This window comes from Symsagittifera roscoffensis, chromosome 3 (genome assembly GCF_963678635.1).
Source record: "Symsagittifera roscoffensis chromosome 3, txSymRosc1.1, whole genome shotgun sequence".
NCBI lineage: Eukaryota > Metazoa > Xenacoelomorpha > Acoela > Convolutidae > Symsagittifera > Symsagittifera roscoffensis.
The window spans coordinates 27,388,915-27,407,946 of NC_087064.1; the positions used below are offsets into that span (position 1 = coordinate 27,388,915).

Genomic DNA, 19,032 nt, shown 5'->3' on the forward strand with positions numbered 1-19,032 from the left:
TTTTAACTTCCGATGCTAAAATATTAACCCACAAGTTGTTTGTGTACAGTTAAAAAGATTAAAATGAAACTAACCTGTAACGCATATCCGGTGCTTCAAACGGAGTAATGAACATTAAAAAAAGCTTAATTATGAAATCAAGGAAAAATCTACGAGATTGATGCAACAGTAACAATGGACGGGGCAGCCAGCAATGCTTTCTATTTCATAAATTGAAAAAAAAATCAACAAAGGTTCTCTTCAAACTGAAATGGTCAAAACTTCACGGTAACTTGGTTTCAATCTTCGTATTTTTAAATCAGAAACAAAATTCTAAAATTGCCGAAAGCACGCACAGAACTGCACTTTCAAAATTTGAAAAAATTAAAATCAGGGTTCTCCATCCATTGAACACTTAACCCAGCTCCCAGGTTAAGTGTTTAATCGGGAAACCTGATTTCTATTTTTTTCCAAACTTTGAAAGTGCATTTCTGTGCGTGCTTTCGGCTATTTTAGAATTTTGTTTGATTTAAAAATACGAAGATGTGATACGAAGTTGTGGAGATTTGACCATTTTAGTTTAAAGAGAACCTTAAAGTTGAATTTATTTAGTTCAATTTATGAAATAGAAAGCATTGCTGTCTGCCCCGTCTATTGTTACTGTTGCATAAGTAATTTTTGAGTAGAGGCAAAAAACTTTTAAAAGACGGTCAAAGTTTCAAAACTTTCACTTGTTTAAATGTCAAAAAATTGAACGCATTCCCGTATGCAAAGGAGCTTCTCATAACTAGTTCTTTGGACTGCACCCAGAATCTCAGTTATGAGACGATATTTTTTTGTAAACTTCATAAAATTTAGAGAAAAAAAAACGCTCAAAAAATGACTTTTCAGAGGAAAAGATTTTTTTTTGTGAGGGGCCGCTAATGCATGCCAGCTTCCCACAACCCGTTATCTGCATTGAACCCACAACCTCAAGTTTGGGAGGTAAGTTTTCAAGAAAAAGATTCAAAAACGGTTAAAAAATCAAAATTTGACTATTCCGAGTGTCGTAAATTCATGTGTTAAAAAAGTTTGGGTGAAGCCGCTTATGCAGGTGGAGCTTTTCAAATCCGTTCTATTCATTGGAGCCAAAATCTCAGATTTCCTAGGCTAGTTTTTGAGAACACATCAGTCAAATATTCCTCTTCCCCCCCCCCCCCCCCCAAAAAAAAGACTTTTACTGTAGACAAGAAGACTTTTTCTAGGAAGGCTGTAGACAAATGGGTAAAACAAAAAGAGACCAGGGGAGTATGCAAGCACACAAGAATGTAGGCGGTCTTTCTATGGATACCCTTTTTGAAAATAGAAAACTCAAGAGACAAGAATTTGAAAATAAGAAAATATGTTCCAGGCCAATGAGTTTGAGCACGATACTTGTAACGGAATTAAATTCAAAACGAAAACTTTTATTTAATCCGACGTTAATGGCCTGAAAAAACGACCTGAACATAAATATTTGTTCTGGCAAATCTGTACCAAAACGTTGAAACGGAGACAACCAAGACAAGCCGTATCCCCACTAGCTCATAGGATTTGAAGCTTTCAGGAAGTGTTCTCAGTAACTCATTGGATTCCAATGAAATTTCAATTTGAATTTATGCTATGCATTTAAAAGTATACCTTGAAATAATGTACATAAAATTTGATACAAAATTGACAGCAAAAACTTCAGGCACACAAAAACCACGCCACATTAAAATGAGTTAAGCTCAATTCTACGTATAAGGATGAATGAATGTGACCAGCTAGTGGCATTTGAAGAATATAGGTAGAATTTTCGACAAAAGGGGAACAAACATAAACTTAAATTTCGCTGTCACCAAATAGTTGTTTCAATGGTTGCTTCTTACACCTTTCTTGAACATTTTACATGCAGATCCCGTTTTCTTACTCCGTCAATGTTTATATTCACCAACAATCGTGATTTAGTGGCGTGTTAAGGGAGATCACATATGTATCATTTAAACAAACTACATAAAGGGTATGTATCCTCGAAGAAGCGCGAGCTTCACTTATACTACACTCCCAAAAATTACCACGGATTGTTAAAATTAAGATCTGTCTAAAGAATTCGAAAATCTAAAACAATGTGATGTCCTAAAAACTAAGAAATATATTAAATTTTTTTTAAAATTCATGAACACGCCACTGTTTTTTCTATGTTATTTTACCTTTGCCGCCTCTCTAATTAAACTCTATTGTCCTGTTGCCTTGACCTGCGCCTCCTCTTTCTCTTGCAGGTGCGTATGTATTATAGAGTTGATATCGTTGAACACGCCCATCAGTTCTCTGCAGAAGTCACGTGGGTTGGTTGAGGGGTGTGACTTGCTGGCGGTGACGACAAACTTGGTGCGAGTACTGTCTGCCTCCAAGTAGAACACACCATATCCCTCCGGGCACTGATGTCGGAACACTCCTCCGTTCGGGTTCTTAGTCCAATCCTGTTTGGTAACAAAGCAAAACATGCATATATTTAAGTTTGCATCCATTTTCCAACCAATTCTAAAATCTATAGAGGAAGAATATGACAAAATTATATGATATAAATTCTATACAAACTATGCTATAAAATCAGGTGGTTAAACGTCATTCCAAAACTTGACAGAGGCGAAGCTGCTTCGCACCATTTGCGATACAACTAGATCTATCAAAATGAATAAAGATAGTTGCAAAGGCCAATATCAAATAAGCCGAACCCTATAAAGCCAAAAAAAATTAGAAAAAATGAAATTTCATCAAACCGAGTGGTAACAAAACAACCAACTTAAAAAGTGCTGAGTGGAGCGTAAAAAATGTGTTTCCCCTGAAACGACGCGAAATTAGGTAATGAAGTTGATAAAAAATTGGCAAATTTAACTTGGCCAGAATAAAATTATTAAGCGAAACAAAAAAAAAGAAATACGAAGTCAAGGTAAGTAAAATTAAAATTTTTTAGGAGTAAATCAAACACTAAAAGCAACCTTAGAGAAAAATACAAGCAGCAAAAAAAAACGTTTCCAAGATGTGGCAACTAAGCCGACAAACGATAAGCAGAAAAATAATGAGTCGACAATTTTATTTGAAACAGAATATTTTCATTTATAATTCTTGAAACAGAATTAATTATGAAACAAGTTATCAGTAGAGATGAGTACAGAGTTATTTACGAAAAAAAGTTGTAACCGACTGCAACACCCTTGCTTATCGCAAGGGTAATAAGTTATAGAGGATTAAGACAGGAGACAACAATGCAACGAAATTATTTACCTCGTCGTATTTGGACAGAATCTTCAGCTTGTCTGACACTTTGGGAGGCACACAACTAGTGCACATAGGAGCCGCCATACCATCATTGACCACGTAGTCCAGGAACTCCGAATCCATTCCCCGTCCCCTCATTATGACGTAGAGGGCAAATAGATGTCGGTCGATTCCCTTCATACCCATCGCCGACTTGATCAGCTCCGAATGCTCCTCCGCCGCCACCTTAAGAAGTCGGAACTTCTCCTCATTCGTGACTTCAGAATCCTGTAGCGCCTCTGCAAACCTAAATAACTAATGATGTTAGACCACAACTCAATAACTGTTTTGATTCTCCCTTTTTGGTTTATCTAATAATTAATATAAATACTTTAAAATAGATTCCATAAAACTAACCTCTTCTTTCCCATTGTCAGAGGTCGGATATTTTCTGTCCTCCCATATGCAAAATGCTGCAGCGTGGCCGGCTGATACGTCAGCATAACCTTCTGGTGCAACTTAAAAGTTGCCGCCTGAATTGCACACTGAACAACACCTTCTGGACTCAGCCTCACTTTCTTAGCCAGCTTTCGATCCACGTTATCAGCCAGCATGTGACCGACTTCGATGTCTTGTGCTTCCGTCTGGAAATCAGCAGCTCTTTGGAAATCGTCGTCCAAAAGTGAAAGGTCTCCGAAGTCTATGACTTCTGGTTCCCGGAACCCTCCTGCATTGTACACCCCGTTTTCGATAGTATTCAGACCTTTTTTGTCAAACCAGCTGAATCCGTTGATCTCATGAGCGAAGAACTCTTCGATGACCGCGAAATTCTTTCCCAACGACATGACTAGTCCGTCAAAGCACGAGTGCTCAAACATCGTTATTACGCGTCCGCTTTTGAACGTGGTAAACGAAAGTGATTTGTCCAGCCATACTTTTCCGTGTCCGTGGTTACCGTACAGATAGTAATCACCATTCGCATCGGACATCTCGTCTTCCAAATTCACCATAAACGCGCCATCCTCCACAGCTTGAAGTGCTTCGGGAGATATCTTAATTAGTCTCTCCCTGATTTGTGACCACTCTTCCCTTGGCAGCGTTGTGAATAATGCTGGATTGCGTTGCTTCGACCCACGCAGGTTGCTGTCAATCCAAATTTGCTCAAAGAGAATCTTGAGCGTTCCTGGGCACAGCATCGTTCCTTTGTCATCGTACATGAAGATCTTATAATAATTCCCTCTAGACTGAACAACTACGTAGCCGACTTGCAGGGGATCTTTCCACACGTGCTCGTCGATGTGTTGTTTAGGGATTCTGGTACTGCCAGTAACGTATTTTACAGTATCCATGCACATTGGAATCACACCATTGAGTGTCATCTGCTGCAACAGAGCTCCATTGTGTCTTCCTTCGATGAAGTACTTCCATGTTCCGTAAGTCCAAACTGCAATTCGGTCCATTCTGTTATACTGGATTCTATACGAATCGCCTCCAGCTACATTCGAGCAGAACAGAGGCTTCCTATTGGCTAGATAGACGTACTGTTTCCACCAATCAGAAAACCAGTTCCACTTCCAGATAGCTCTCAGTATAAGCATAAACTGAAGTTTCCAGCCGATGGATGCAAGGAACTCGTCCGCTTTACGTTGCAAGTCGCTCATTTCTTTTTCTGAGAGAACTGGACGCATTGACTCCACAAACTTATCCACCGTCACTTTCAGACTATTAGGAAACGGAAGAGGTGGTAACACTGTTTTGAAGCAGTAGTGGTTGGAATTAGCTGGAATCAACGCCTTCATTAACAGACCCCATATTTTAGTCCTAGTAGTCACTCTTCCAGTTGAGAGCCAGCCTCTGTATCGCAACAGACATGCTATGAAGGTCTTGGTAAGTAGTAGAAGTGTGATTAGAAACATCCAGCTCATGTACATAGCAGTTTCTGGGAGCATTTCCAATTGCATGAAGCAAAATGAGGCAACTGCTGTACCCATGAATGCAAACAACTTAGGAGAGTATGGCCAAACGGCAGCTTCAACAGCACATGAGAATTGTCTGAGGTAGATTTCACGCTTGCGTCGTGCTTCCGATTTTTCCCACGCCGCCACTCTTGCAGCATCTTCGAAAGGTATGGCCCGGTCAACTATTCGATTGACCGACCCCATGGCACTTACAGAATAAAATTCTGTTATCAAACTTATCTGAAATTTAAACTTCACGATGAAACTTAACTCAACCGTATAGAATTTTTTGTACTTAAAGAAAATCCAAAGATGAGCAGACGTGTAGTTCAGCCCATGGCATACAGCAGATGACTAAGATAAGGTTTTTGATATTTGCGCATTTCTTCGCTTATACGAACATGCAAAGCTCACACTTATCAAGTGGAATATTGCTCTACTGCTATTGTTTTTTAGCTAAAGATCTACTGAAAACAGTCAACAATATACAAGTTCACCTGATATGCACCCCACAAACATATAATCAATATATTAATTAAGTATAGTAAAACTATCCATCACCACCTTTCAAAGAGTAAGATTGTATTATATAACTACGACGTTACTATTCCTGATGAGACTCAATACACAAATTTGATGGAGCAATTTATGTTTTGCTTCCCCGTTTGACACCATACAAACAGCACCCGATTTAATTTACACAAGTTTAACATTGTACACAAATCGTCAACTGTTGTATTACAATACTTAAATATTTTAAAACTTAAAAAGCCACGAATTAAACTGCACGTTAGGCTTTTTAACAATTTCAAAGTTTAAATGTTACTTCTCGGTCGATGATATTTTAAAAAATGATTTTGAAGACAATTTCAGACATTTAAGATTGAGAGCTTATATTTTAAACTTTGATATTAAGAAACTAGGATTAGACCTTTTTTCTTTCCGCTCTTTGTTGTTATACGCTCCTGATCATCCATTCTCACTTACTGCTGCTAGTGGAGAGAAGAAAGAGGAGAGATGACGAAGCTAGAGTAGTACCCACAAGATTGTACAATGGAGCCATGTTCTTAAGCACGAAGAATGAAAACACCAGTACCAATGTCAAGTAGATGATGTTGTTGAAGAACAGGGAAAAACTGACTGCCTGAGCCTCACAGATCTCATTCTTTTTCCAGTGCAGCAAGTTCTCCCGTTGTTTTTTTGTGAAAGCACCAGCCCCCGACTTGTTTTCATCGACTAGTTTGTTCACTTCTTTGGTCACTTCTCGCTCTATTTTTTGCGCAACCTTGTGCTTGATCACAAACTTGGTGTTCGTATACGCCTAAGAGAAGGTAAAGAATGTTCAAAAATTATTTAGAGACCCTTTTCAACATGAGTAACATTTTCAAATTCTATATTACCTTTGCAATAAGGAAAGCGCTGACAAGAGACACAGCAGTCCATGGAAGGTAACTATTCACGGGATCCATCATGTGGATTCGCCAATATAGCCACAGAGGAATCACAGCTACAATTAGGGCCATTCCGTAGAACACTACGCCTGATACACCGCTCAAATTCCGACTGAAGTCGTTCAGCAGAACATCAATTTCATCTGCGTTGTCTGCAGATTGCGATTTTTTCTGAGTTGATCCGCTCATTTTGATTCTTTAAGAATAATCAACAAACAAATAATTCAAAATTACAATAACATCCAGTTTTTTCTAAGTTGATCAGCTCGTTTTGATTCTATAAAGATTCTATATATTAGGCTAATTCTATTATCCTAATTGTTGTGATAAACTTATTAAATAGTTTCATGTGATATGATACGCTCATAATGGTACGCTTGTAAGAAGAAGGCCCGGTACGGGATTTTAGAGACAAGCTCGTCAAGCAGCGATACTCTCCCTCTACCCGGACATCCCCGCCGGAACCTCCACCCGTGAAAAACCAGGTTGTAATCGCTTTCATTTCTTTTTGGTTATTTGTTTTTTAAATCCATTTCTCTACAATCCATTTTACAACCTATTCTTTCTCTTGTTTTGCCTCTTTTGTACCCTGTTTAGTGAATGTCCATGCCGAAGTACAGGCCGAAGTGGCTACCCAAGTGGAGCAGGAAACTGTTAATAGGAACCTCAAGGACCAAGTACTGCAGCCCCAAAGATGTCAGAGCCACGGTTCACTCATACAGAGGTGCAAAGCTAGCCGACCTTGCAGCTACTGTCTCGCGTTACCCCTCGCAGAAACTGAACTGTGTTACTATAGTAGCCGGATTTAATGATAACTCATCTACGGTTTCAGACTTTACTATGATTGGAGATTTTTAAAAAAATTTAATAATTTATAAGTTTAACCCAAATGTGCTAACTATCCCCAAAACCATCCTCTCTGCAAATAATCACTTCAAAAACAGTAAACTTGGTTCTCTAATTAACTCTTTATTTCGCCTTATTAATACGTTTTACCACTCAAGAATCCGAATTATTTCCCTGAATCTAAACGTTAATTTTAGTGCTAATATGTTTTGTAAAGATGGTATTCATTTTTCTTTTTATGGTAATAAAATTAAGTTTATTGCTCGCTCAGCTAACTTGCATATAATAATCACAAATTTAACCTCCTCGCTGCTAAATTATGGCCGATCAAACGCACTGCCATATTTGCAAACGCCAAATCCGAAAAAGAGGCATATAGTGTGTCATTTGCACAGCTTACATCCATGTCTCATGTAGCGGGCTACAGACCAGCAAATTCTATTACGATGGGTTCTCCTGCATACAATGCACCCCCGAGAACTGTGCAAAAAAGCTCAGCTCCACCAACAGACCAAAAAGCACAGCCCCCATCACAACTCAAAAACCAACCAGCACAGCCCCCATCACAACCCAAAACGAAACATCACCGGTAACTGTAACAGTCGCCTACTTCAGTCACATATGAGGCTTAAGAAAAATAGGCCCTATAACCATTGGCTCAAGAGTCAGGGACACTATCTCTTGTGTTTATCTACCTCAAGAACGGTCGGAGCCAATTCGGTTCGCTTGCGACATGAGACTAGGACCCGTTACAGCTTAAAGGCTACTACCAAAATATCCCCCCACTCTAGAAAATAAGAACGTTCCCATACTTAGGTCTCAAGATACCCAAAATACATGAACGCCGTTAAAAACAGGGTCAGAACAATCCGTTAAGTTACTTTTTATTGGACAGTGGAACTTTGATCCATTTCAGATGGATCAACCTAAAACTCGCCTTATCTCAACATAACAATCATAAAACACACTCAAGAATATTAAATTAGGGACTCACATAATGATGCACTCGAGTACAAGGAGTAATTAAATTGGTAAGCAACTCAAGAATTAGATAATATAACTAGATAAGTTTAATACTGGTCAGTTTTGGTAACAGAAGTAAGTTCTGGCTCTAGAATTGGAGTTTTTGTGTGAACCACTGGGACACTCAAGCTGTCCACCTTTCCATTGAAGGTTCACTCTAGTTTGTTCCGAATAGTTGTTCTCTCTTCTTTTTATTATCTCTTCTCCTATTTCGGGATAAGACAGCTCTACTCGTGTCCTATTTTATATCTGGAAATTGCGAATAGCAATTTCCTGCTGTTTTTCTTGAGTATTTTCCCGCAATTGTAAACTCGGATGTTCTGATTTTTCACTTTTTGTTTTCAGTTGGTACGAGAAAACTGAGCATGACAGGCTCCATTCGAAATTTTGAAAATTAAAACTTCACTCCAAAATTACGTATTTTCGTGTCTCTCAAGGTCAAACTTCCAGACATGACCGACTGGCACATACTCCCCGGACTCAAGATCGATGTCTTCATCGCGTGCTGTCTTTGTCAAAGAATCCCCAGAAGCCCGAGTGTCACTCAAATACAGTGCCAGTGGTCATTTACAGAAGTTTGCAGCAGACTTAAGTTTATCTACCTTCCAAAATTCACGACCATATAAAATTTTCACACTATCGCTAAACAGCAATCAAAATCTGCACACACCTGCACCTTATGAATTCCCGCTTTTTAAGCTGGTGATTTAAAATTTCTTTTGTCCTATTCAATCAGGAAATTGTCATGCAGCATTTTGATTTATATAATAGATCTAGCATATGAATAACAATATCTTATTTGTTAAAATTTCTTTTTCGTGAACCCAGATTTCATCCGAGTTCACCCTCGAGCCCCCTCCCTCTCAAGACTCAAGATTCTAGAATTTTCCTTTTAAGCCACTGGCTCACCTTGTGTTCTTCGCCCTCGAGGTACCCGATCCAGATACTTTTGACACTGTGATCTGTTCCAATAAGGCTTCTTCGTCATCGGAGCTGATCACAATCTCCTCCCAAGCCTTCAGCTGTTCATAGGATCGCATCCACTCTCTTTGCTTTTGCAATCTCTTCGCTTGATTCAGTAAGCTCTTCACCTTCGACTGCCGGTTCAAACAGAAGGAATTGTGAAGACTCAGGCTTACATTCTTCGCCAGGTCCTCCTCCAGTATTGACTCCCTCGCTCTAGTGTTGTCTCTGGATACTCTACCCACTCTTTTCCACCCCGTCGTGATCGCATTTCGATGGGTCAGCAGAGGTCTCTTGAAGGCATATGGTCCTATCTCGGCCTGGAATTGTCGATATTCCTTTTGATGTTTCCTCATGTGATCCTTCATCGCTACATATAACCAGGATGTTAACGTCGCGCGAAACCAAGGAAAGAATCTCAAGCGGCTCCACACGTGTCTGACTTCCATTGGTATGGCGATCACCTTGCATGCTGTCTCGAACAACTCAAGTCTCCTGCTGTAATCTATCGCGTGAATCGACTCTGCTGTTGGCGTCTTCGATTCTCGATACTTTGCTATGTTTTCTTCCATCCATCGTAGAGCCAGCATTGTGCTCACCACCAAGATGGTCACTTTTTGTTGATGCTCGGTTAATCCCAACGACCTGATTTCTTCTACATCCCAGATCAGGCAGAGATTGGCTTGACTGGGTACCACACTGTCTGCGCCAGACAGTGGCATGGACAATCCCCGTGTGTGAGGTCGATGCTCTTAAGATGCTCTCCCGAGGCTTCCAGGAGAGGCTCAAGTTCCATCATCTTCTCGTGTATCAAGTCGACTTCTCCCAAGTTTGGGGCACCTACCATGGGTTTCCCAATCACGTTTTGTCTCTCGAGGTCACTTGTATTTTCGCTCTCCAAGCCTAGAAGTTCTTCACCCCAGATTTCACTCAAGTCATCCCTTTGTTCTTTAGGCACTGTTCCTCGGACCTTCCTCAACAGCTTGTGTGAATGATGTGACATCCGAGCTAGTCTTACACATTTGGGCACTGAGAAGGCTTTGTCTATCAATACCCTCTGGCTGGACACTTCTACCATCACCATGTGTAATGGATAGTGGCTGCCACATAGGTTGGCCATCACTGACCCCACTAGGGACTTCGCATTTAGAGGCAGTCCATAGGCTTCGCTCATGGGAAATCCCATCTCCGCTTCGAGTCCAACCTTCCAACTCTTGATGTGTTTCTGGGTCACTTGCAACACTACGGGCCATGACTCCACGCTCAACGCGGTCACCAAGTGGTGTTCTGGTTCTAGCCTCTCCAGTGACTGGAGACTACACATTCTTGAGAAGAATCCCAGAGCTGTTGCTAGATTCACCGTGGTACTCGCGTAACACTCAGCCACTATCTGTATCTCACTTTTCTCCCTTTCGGTGATATCTTCAAACCAGGTGACTAGGTCTTCTTTCTGGAAAGATTGTATCCTGACGCACGATCGTCCATCACAGGTGTGCTCGCCATTCCCACACGTCGAGTCAAGACAACTGCCCGGCTCCATCTTCTTTACCGACCCTGTTCCACTCGTCATCTCACTTGACTCCTTCATATGAGGCAGGATCAGTCTATGTACTATACTCAAGGTCGCTAAATCTTCATCCTCTGTCGGCGCCAATCTCACTCGCTCAGTGACTTCCTCGATCAGGCTCGCATGGGGATGTGAACACCAGGAGGGCCTGAGCAATTTCCACACCACTCCCAGATTCGTGGTCAACATGCCGTTCCCGTTACCCATTTTTAGTTCTACTCTTTTACTTGAGCGTGGCACACTTATTACTCCCGGTGTTCTCTCGAGAATCAAACCTAGGCTAGGTCTCTCTCTTTCCAGAGGGTCTATCTCCATTATCTTCTCTGTCCAGAACTTCAGCAGCTCCGCCACCTCCTAGTTTCTGTGGGCACCTCCAGCTTCTAAGTCTAAGAAAGGGTTGTATGCCATCCCCATCACTCCATTCACATACTGATACTCTCCCTTCTTGTTGGGTTTCAAGTACTCTCCTGAAGAAGCCAAGTTACGGTGAACGTCGTGTTTCTCCTCGAACTTCTTGTTGTAGAATCTCCGTATCTCATCTAACTTCCTGTGGCTCTCTAGAGATTGCCTAGAACCATCCTCTTTTTCTATCCCAGTACTCTGGTACACATTCAAGATGACTGTGGAGACTCTCCTTTCCAGCGTCTTGCTTCCAATTGCTCTCTGGTGACATGCTAAGGATCATCAGTCATCATCGACATTGTCCATCTCAAGAAACAGGTAGCATCTTTCCTCCTTGCCAGACTCAAGCCTGAGTTGTCCCTAGCAACGTGCTGCATCAGCATTCGATATACCTCTAGATTCTTGCCTCCCAACTTCAACTTGTCGTACGAAGTCAGTGTCTCTAACTCTATCCCCAACAGGCTCCACGCGAACATCAGTTGTCCTGCCGTCCTAATAAAGGGATTCGCCATCAACGGTGATGCCAATGAGGATGTTCTCATCGCTTCTTCAAAATGATCTTTTAACAAGTTCTGCCAAGTTCTCTTCAGTTGGCTCCCCAATTCTAATTTATTGATACCAGCCTTTTGCTGGGTAGCCCAGTTGCGTCGTTTGCGTGACACTCCACTGTCGAGCTTCTTCAGGCAGTCTTCCAATACCTGCAATATTTCCAGGGCCACCCACCACGGTCGGGCGGTGTTCCTCGTTTTATTTTTCTCAAGAGGATCGTTAGTCACTTGCTTCCCGGTAGCCTGGTGTTCATGTGAGACCCATTCTTTGCCGACGTCCACTTCCCAGGTCTGCCCGCTCGTCGAACCTCGCTTCAGTTTTATCCTCTGAGGCTTGAAGTCTTCTTCCGTTGTTGAGCTGGTGGGGATCTCCATCACCTTTTCTACGTCGAGCAGTTTCCTCGGCTCGTGGCTACTCTTGTAGGCTGCTGTCTTCCATCGTGCCAGAACCATGGGGGCCGTCTCTCTCAAGTTTTCCTCCGAGACCGCATCCGCTGTAGGACTGCCCACTCCCTCCACGTCTCTCTTCCTCTTGCGAGACCTCACGTCTTTACTCGGGGGCGTTGTCGTTATCATCACTGATTCGACTTCCTTGTCTCCGTCCAACCCTTCCAACTCTTGCCTCCCCCTGCTCGAGCCTTAAGGATATTAGTACTTTTAATTATAATACTAGTTCCGATCTTATCCCCCCTTACATGTTCAATTATTTTATTGTCAGTTTTTTGTTTCGGAGTAGAGCTGTCTTTACATCTGTCTTCTCTTGTCTTTCGTGGTGCCTTCCTCAACTCGACCATCTTGCTCAGCAGCTCTCCTCTAGCTTTCTCCTCCAGACCTGTCCCCATCAGGATAGGTTCTCCGAACTTCACCACCGTGTCCCACAGCTCCTTCTTAAAATCGTCCAATGTGGTGTCGTCGTCCACTTCTCGATTAAAATCGCTCAAGAATCTTCGCCAAGCATCCGCATCCAGAGTGCCTAGGAAGGCATCCCTGTTTCCCTCGAAGGTGTTCCTCTCCCTTTTCTCCGCACTCAGGAAGATCATTCCCATGTTGGGATTCTCGCTCGTCAGTGGCAACTCTAGGTTCTTGCGGGGAGATGAGGTCAAAGGTGGCGTGGGGGTGTCTGCCCAATTTTCTCCACTCAGATCTTTCAACAGTTCTTGCGTGGTGAACTCTTCCTCCGATGGCTTCTGCTCCGGTGTATTTCCCACCTCCATATCCTCTCCTGCCTCACTGAGAGTCTCATCTATGCTCTCCTCCCCCGATTCTGCCTCTCTTCTCTCAAGAATCCTTCTGAATCGATCTTCTACGGGACCACTCCTTTTATCCCCAGGGGTGTCCACTGATAGGGGTGATGGTGTCGCTGGACCCGTTTCCTTATACTCTGTCAGAGCCACATGCAATGGGCCTGCTGCATCCAGCTCCTTTCCCTCCTGTCTCCTTTCCACCTGCTCTAGTCCGTAAGGTGCCCGGTATTTCCTTGTGGCAAACAGCATATCGTCTGCTTTCAGTGCGATATGCCCTTCATTCACTATCATCCTGCCATCGTCCCACACCGGCAACTTGTTCTCTAGACCTGCCCGCTCAAGTGTTCTCAAGGCATCTCGTACCTCGAACTTCGGGGGCATCGACCCTCTCATTTTCTTGGCTTGAGTTGTTCATGAATTTATTTTCGCATCGCTGGTATGAAAATAGATCGCTGCAGAGTAGCTGATGAAGAGAGAATCCCAGCCGTCGATGAACTCCTTCTGCTGTTCTTCGGTTGCTGCTCTCGCGAAAAGGGACGGGACCACCAGGGAGCTGTTCATCCCCAGGGTCATTCTCCTCTCTGTTGGAAATTCTGGAATGCTTGCCGGCAGGACTTCCTTCTCCAATATCGCCTCTAGCTCCCTTTTCACCAGCTCGAAGCTTTTCTTCCACGCGGGAATTCTCAAAATCTCTTGTCCATTTGCTGTCAGGGGATTTAGGTTCCAGAACTTGGGATAGGTTTCGATGGGGCCTTCGCGCTTGCCTCCCATCCTGCACTGCAGTTGTCCTCGAAAACTGTACACCACCAACTCCGGATCCTTCACCTTTCCGAAGAGCACCGTGTTGCTCATCTGTGCCCTTAGCACCTCCTGCTGACACCAATTAAGTGTCGTCCCATCTAGTACGCTTTTGAGGCTCACGTGGGTCACTGAGTGTTGATAAGCTTTCACCAGAGGATCTGGAAACGCGAACGTAACGGCCGGTCCATAGATACAGGTTACGACCTCCCCTAGCCCCCGGATCATCCCCATGGGGTCCGATCTCATGGCCAGGCATAGGTCCGTCAATAGAGGCATACCCCCATTCACTTTCCTCCACTCCTCTCTTGTCTTCGGGCTCTTTTCTTCACCAGTCAGGTGCCGGTTCTGCATCAGTAGGTACTGTATCAGCAGCGTCTTTAGCCCGGCAGCACACTTATACGAGTAGGTGTCAATACTCGAGTGTGTTTTTCCCATCGACAGAGGCTCTCCGTATTTCATCAGTCGGTGAAATGACACCAGTTCCCCGTGGGTTAGAAGCACCAATGTCAAGTATCCGTCTATCCGGAGGGTGTCCACGGCCCGACTGAACATGTATGCTGGGCCCATATTAAACAGGTACCTTGGGTAAACCAGGTACAGTGCCAGCAACAGACTGATGGGCATATTCAATACTTCCTGTATGAAGGCTTTAAAGATGGTCTCTTTCGCGCTATACACTCCGGCCAGGAACTCCTTTCCCCAACAAGGACTCAAGAATTCAAGAATCTCGTGATCCCTCCTCGTCCTCAGCTCACCCCTTGCGTGCTCCCTCCAGAATCCTCCAATCGTGACTTCGGTGGCTGCTGTGACGAACCTGCCAACCGTCATTTCCCTTTTCTCGGCCACTCCCAGCTGCTCCCCAAGAAAATCCCAGATCTGCTTCACCAGAAGCGGAGCATCTTCATAGGTCTTCTCCGTGGCGTTCTCCAGCCTTGGTGTCAGGAAAAGCCACCTGCCTCCCTCTTGTGTCAGTCGATACACCATCGACTCCAGCTGCTTCTCCGATGCGGCCATGTTCTTCCTCTCGTTGCTCGGCCCTCTAGATTTACTGGTGGAGCTTGTGATGGTCACCTCCATGTTTCGAAACCACAGACTGGATGATCGTCCCCTATAATCGGACTGAGCTTGAGTTGCCTAGCGAAGTTAGATATCTCCAGCAAGAGGACCTCGTCCAATACGATGAGGATGCCGGCCAACTCGTGAAAGCCCCTCAACGCGTGGGACACATCCGCCCGCGCCGCCGCGAGTTCTGACCTACGAAGTCTCAAGTTCGTAGGTTCCAGTTCCCGATTGGGAGCTGCCATCAGAATACGCCATCCATTCCCTTCTGCTATCAAGATCAAGATCGCATACACAAATTGCAGAGCGGGAGGCATGCTCGCGTAACTGGGGGACGTCGTGAACGCCACTTTTGTCTTGGAGCCAAATCGTGAGGCAACGTTCTCTGGTACTTAATTCATGGCTGCAAATAATGTCTGGATGGCTTCCCAGATCTTCTTCGGCGTAGGTTTATCACCCTTGAGCTGCTCAAGAAACCCCGTCGCATGCAAGTGATCGTTCATCCCTGCAAACAGCAGTAGCTCAGGCTCGCAAGGCATCTCCGATTTTACTGCCACCACCAGGGTTAACATCTGGTTTAGCTCCGCTCCCGGCAATGAATATATCAGAGTTTCCGGCCAAAACAATTTGGGAGACGTCCCCTCAAAGTCCGATCCCGCCACGATGACCACCCTCGCTGCGGCTGGGTCTGCCCTGTCATAAACAGCTAAGGTTTTGGCCAGCTGCGTATTCCCGCAGGGTTTCCCGTATCTGGGGTCGTTGGCTAGTTTCGTACCTTCATACGCGGCGTCTGGTAATTCCATCTCTCTCGGATCCATCAGCTTGTCCACCACCCTCAACTGTGCTGGAGTGGCCACCCTAATCCTGGCAATGCTGGTTCGGTGTTTGGGAGGCTCCACCACGAGTCCCGGACTCGCTAATGACTTGAAAGGTCTATAGTTAATAGGTCCCATCACCGATTTTGTGGGAATCCCAGTCAGATCCGCCGTCTCCGTCATTTTGGCTCTCGAGAAGTGTGTCTCGTGAGCCTTCAGCCAGTCCACGCACTGGAGTCTACCCAAGTCTTCGTGCGACACCTGCTCAAGACCCAAAGCTTTCGCTAACTCTAGCCTGCATTCCAGGTCTTCCAAGTCCAGCTTCTTGACCTTCTCCACATATTTCGACCTGCTGGTCTCCGCTGGTCTCTCCGGCTTCTTCTTCTCCGCCACCACCACCGAGGATATTATCGATCCCTGGGGAGTTGATGACGTTGCCTCATCAGCCTCCATGGGCGCGGCGCCCGGCAACTTGGTTCGGCTGTTCCTCGAACTGTCTCTAGAATCGGCCATCGCACCCAAGCGACTGGACAAAGCCCTCGAGTTGAAGAAGGGTGGATTTGGGGGTGGTCCGAATGTGACCTGTGCCGTCTCTAGCAACTCTGTCTCCAATGCGCTTATGTGCCTTTGGAAGACGTCATTCAACCACTCCACCCCTCTGGGCCTATCAAAGTGAATCCCATCCGAGGATGCATCGTCAGGGAAAGCAGATAGCTCCATTTGCTCGGCCACGTCCAACAACCCAACGGGGAGGAAACTTCTTCGGTTTATCTGCCTGATTATTTCGTTCAGGTTTCGCACTTTTGTGTTCATCTCCATTGCATGTTGGTCCGCTTTCATGTTGTAAGGGATGGTGCACACCGTAAGAATAGCCGGATCCATTTGAATCCGCAATTCCTCAAGAATGCAGCTCATCTTGTCGTGCAGCCTCGTCACCTTCCTTGCTTCCCCCCTGGACACGTCATTCGTCCCGACCATCAAAGTCACCGTGTATACTCTTGCCATACCTAGCATCTCAAGTGTCGCTAGCATCTGCGGCGTCGCGGCTCCAGCGAAGCTCAAGATCCCCGTTTGCCAATGGGACTGGTTCCGGGTCAGCACCCGCAACAAGCTGTCCCCTATGATCAGGTGGACCGCCCCCTCGGGCACACGTGGCTGCGTGAGGTATTCCACCCAAGCTGCGTCATGGAAGCAATCTCTCCTGTCTCTCTGCGCCGTGCTCCAGTCCATCCGATTGTGCCTGTGGTATCTATCTTCCGTATTCTTTTTGTAACTCGAGATTACCACACTCCTGACAGGTTGCTCCCCCCACGTCGAGGGTAAGTCCACTCTTGCTGGACTCTCGCGATTCCTTAGTTGTAGCCGCTCGTGCAACTCTTTCAGTCGTGACGAGCTACCACTCACCTGACTACTACCCGGGGTCGAACTTGGCGTATATCCAGGCAGCGCGACGTCCATCAACGGGCGTATTACTTGTGTCTCTAGACCACGCAGGGAGGACGCTGATTCAGACGGTATCCACACCTCCAACCCTTCGTTCATATGTTCTTGAGCAGCGCGATCGAGGTTGAATCGTCCCTTCGACCTAGGAGCTTCATCCACCTCCATACGTGACTTTGGTCTTGATCCGGTCACCACCCGTTCTTTGGGCCTAGCCCCTTTCTGCATGTCGAGCTCGCGTTGTCGTTGCTGCATCCTTTCAAGCTCCGACTTCAGCTGCTCGCAATTCGCGGCATTCTCTCGTACCCTTTCTGCCTGTAGCTGTTCAGCTCTCATCATGTCCAGTTCCCTCCGCGCTTGATCCCTCTCAACTTTTGCCTGATCTCTCTCGAGCACCGCTTGATCCCGGTCAAGGTTCGCCTTGTTCCTCTCCCGCTGAGTCCTCTCAAGCTCTCTCTTCATGATACTGACGTCCGGATACGCTTCCCCCGTCTGCTGTGCTCTGGCCCGTGGATCTGACTGATGGTCTGACCGGCAGTGGGAATTCCCCTGCACCATACTCAGTATTATTACTCAAGCCAGGGTTCCTTGCCAAATCGAACCCCCTTATTGCTCCATCCACGTTCCAAGACAGCCACCTGGTTTGCTCTTGATTAGATATTCCATCGGTGGTGTAGCCCACCATCAAAACTGCTTCTGTCGCAGACTCCCGGCACTCGCCCTCATCCTCCAACTGGAGGATGGCATTCAACATCACTGCCATTCTCTCATCCACTTGAGTATAATCCAGGTCCCTTAGACGTCTGTACAATTCGTCAAGTGTGGGTTTTTTCAAAGCCGATGGCATGGACTTCCAGAATCGATCTGCCATTTCCGTAATTTCCAAGTGATCTTGAGTATTAGCAACTTGAGTATTAGCAACTTGAGTTTACCTGAGCAACTTGAGCTTACTTGTTGAGTTGTCGTTCAACTTGTGTTCTCTTTCTTCAATTGAATACAGTTGAGTAGTCAATTTGACTTTACCAAATCAATCTGAAAATAACACCCCATTTTTAGACTAACAGGCTGTGTTCCTACCCTAAAAACCCCCCTTCACTACTATATTTAAAACCCTTTCCTTTCCGTCCTACTAAAATAGTTCAATTGGAAATCTTCTAAAAACATGCAGATTCATTTTATGTTTTAGCACCATCAATCATTTAAAATGTTAATTGTCATGCCAATCACCTCTAAAATTCTTTACCTGTTTTGTACCCCCACACCTAACTCGAGATTCTTCCCTCATGCCCAACTCGAGACCCCCGCGTACCCGACTCAGGCGATGCTCAAGTAGTATTTCTTGTGAAGATGCACCATTATCTCAGTTTCTGCGAAGACCACGTGTAGGATAGCGTACAATTCCCTTGGGCTCAATTTCCCCCTGTTTGGGTCATACACCGGCATTGAGACCTCCGTTATCCCTCTTTCAATCATGAAGTCTCGTAGTCTCGTTAGTGCCAACATCACGTGTTCAGGATCGATCGTGTTCCTGTCATTGACCCTCGTCACTAGGAAGCACAGGTATTTGCCCGGGACTTGTGCTACTGATGGTGGAAGCGCGGCCATTCCTCCCAGTCCCGGTCTCTGTCTAAACAGAAACTCCACGTTCTGGTACTCTCTCTTGAAGTCAGCTTCCAGT

General features: G+C 44.9%; 3 protein-coding genes across 3 annotated transcripts in view; 1 reads left to right on the plus strand and 2 right to left on the minus strand.

Moving 5' to 3' along the window:
* Positions 1–1,589: 1,589 nt before the first annotated feature.
* LOC134842319 (carnitine O-palmitoyltransferase 1, liver isoform-like) lies at positions 1,590–5,443 on the minus strand. The gene is made up of 3 exons (XM_063858596.1): positions 3,655–5,443; positions 3,265–3,544; positions 1,590–2,459 (listed from the first exon to the last, which is right to left on the minus strand). Exons 1-3 carry the CDS (start codon positions 5,397–5,399, stop codon positions 2,214–2,216), a joined length of 2,271 nt encoding a protein of 756 aa, XP_063714666.1. The 5' UTR covers positions 5,400–5,443; the 3' UTR covers positions 1,590–2,213.
* Positions 5,444–5,667: 224 nt separating this feature from the next.
* On the minus strand, positions 5,668–6,845 carry LOC134842085 (translocon-associated protein subunit gamma-like). Its single transcript, XM_063858248.1, has 2 exons — positions 6,596–6,845; positions 5,668–6,516 (listed from the first exon to the last, which is right to left on the minus strand). Exons 1-2 carry the CDS (start codon positions 6,833–6,835, stop codon positions 6,175–6,177), a joined length of 582 nt encoding a protein of 193 aa, XP_063714318.1. The 5' UTR covers positions 6,836–6,845; the 3' UTR covers positions 5,668–6,174.
* Positions 6,846–6,960: 115 nt separating this feature from the next.
* Positions 6,961–19,032, plus strand: part of LOC134841199 (long-chain-fatty-acid--CoA ligase 4-like) — a 454,776-nt gene continuing 442,704 nt past the window's right edge. Inside the window, exon 1 of the mRNA XM_063857029.1 lies at positions 6,961–6,987. The gene's annotated coding sequence lies outside the window, so the exon portion shown is untranslated. The remainder of the gene's footprint in view (positions 6,988–19,032) is intronic.

Bases quoted from the DNA above. Each gene is read 5' to 3' on its own strand.
- LOC134842085 (XM_063858248.1), bottom strand. From the start codon at position 6,835: ATGAGCGGATCAACTCAGAAAAAATCGCAATCTGCAGACAACGCAGAT. The intron at 6,517-6,595 runs GTAATATAGAAT...ACCTTCTCTTAG, and splicing joins GCGCTTTCCTTATTGCAAAG to GCGTATACGAACACCAAGTT.
- LOC134842319 (XM_063858596.1), bottom strand. From the start codon at position 5,399: ATGGGGTCGGTCAATCGAATAGTTGACCGGGCCATACCTTTCGAAGAT. The intron at 3,545-3,654 runs GTTAGTTTTATG...TTAGTTATTTAG, and splicing joins CTGACAATGGGAAAGAAGAG to GTTTGCAGAGGCGCTACAGG. The intron at 2,460-3,264 runs GTAAATAATTTC...GTTACCAAACAG, and splicing joins TTCTGTCCAAATACGACGAG to GATTGGACTAAGAACCCGAA.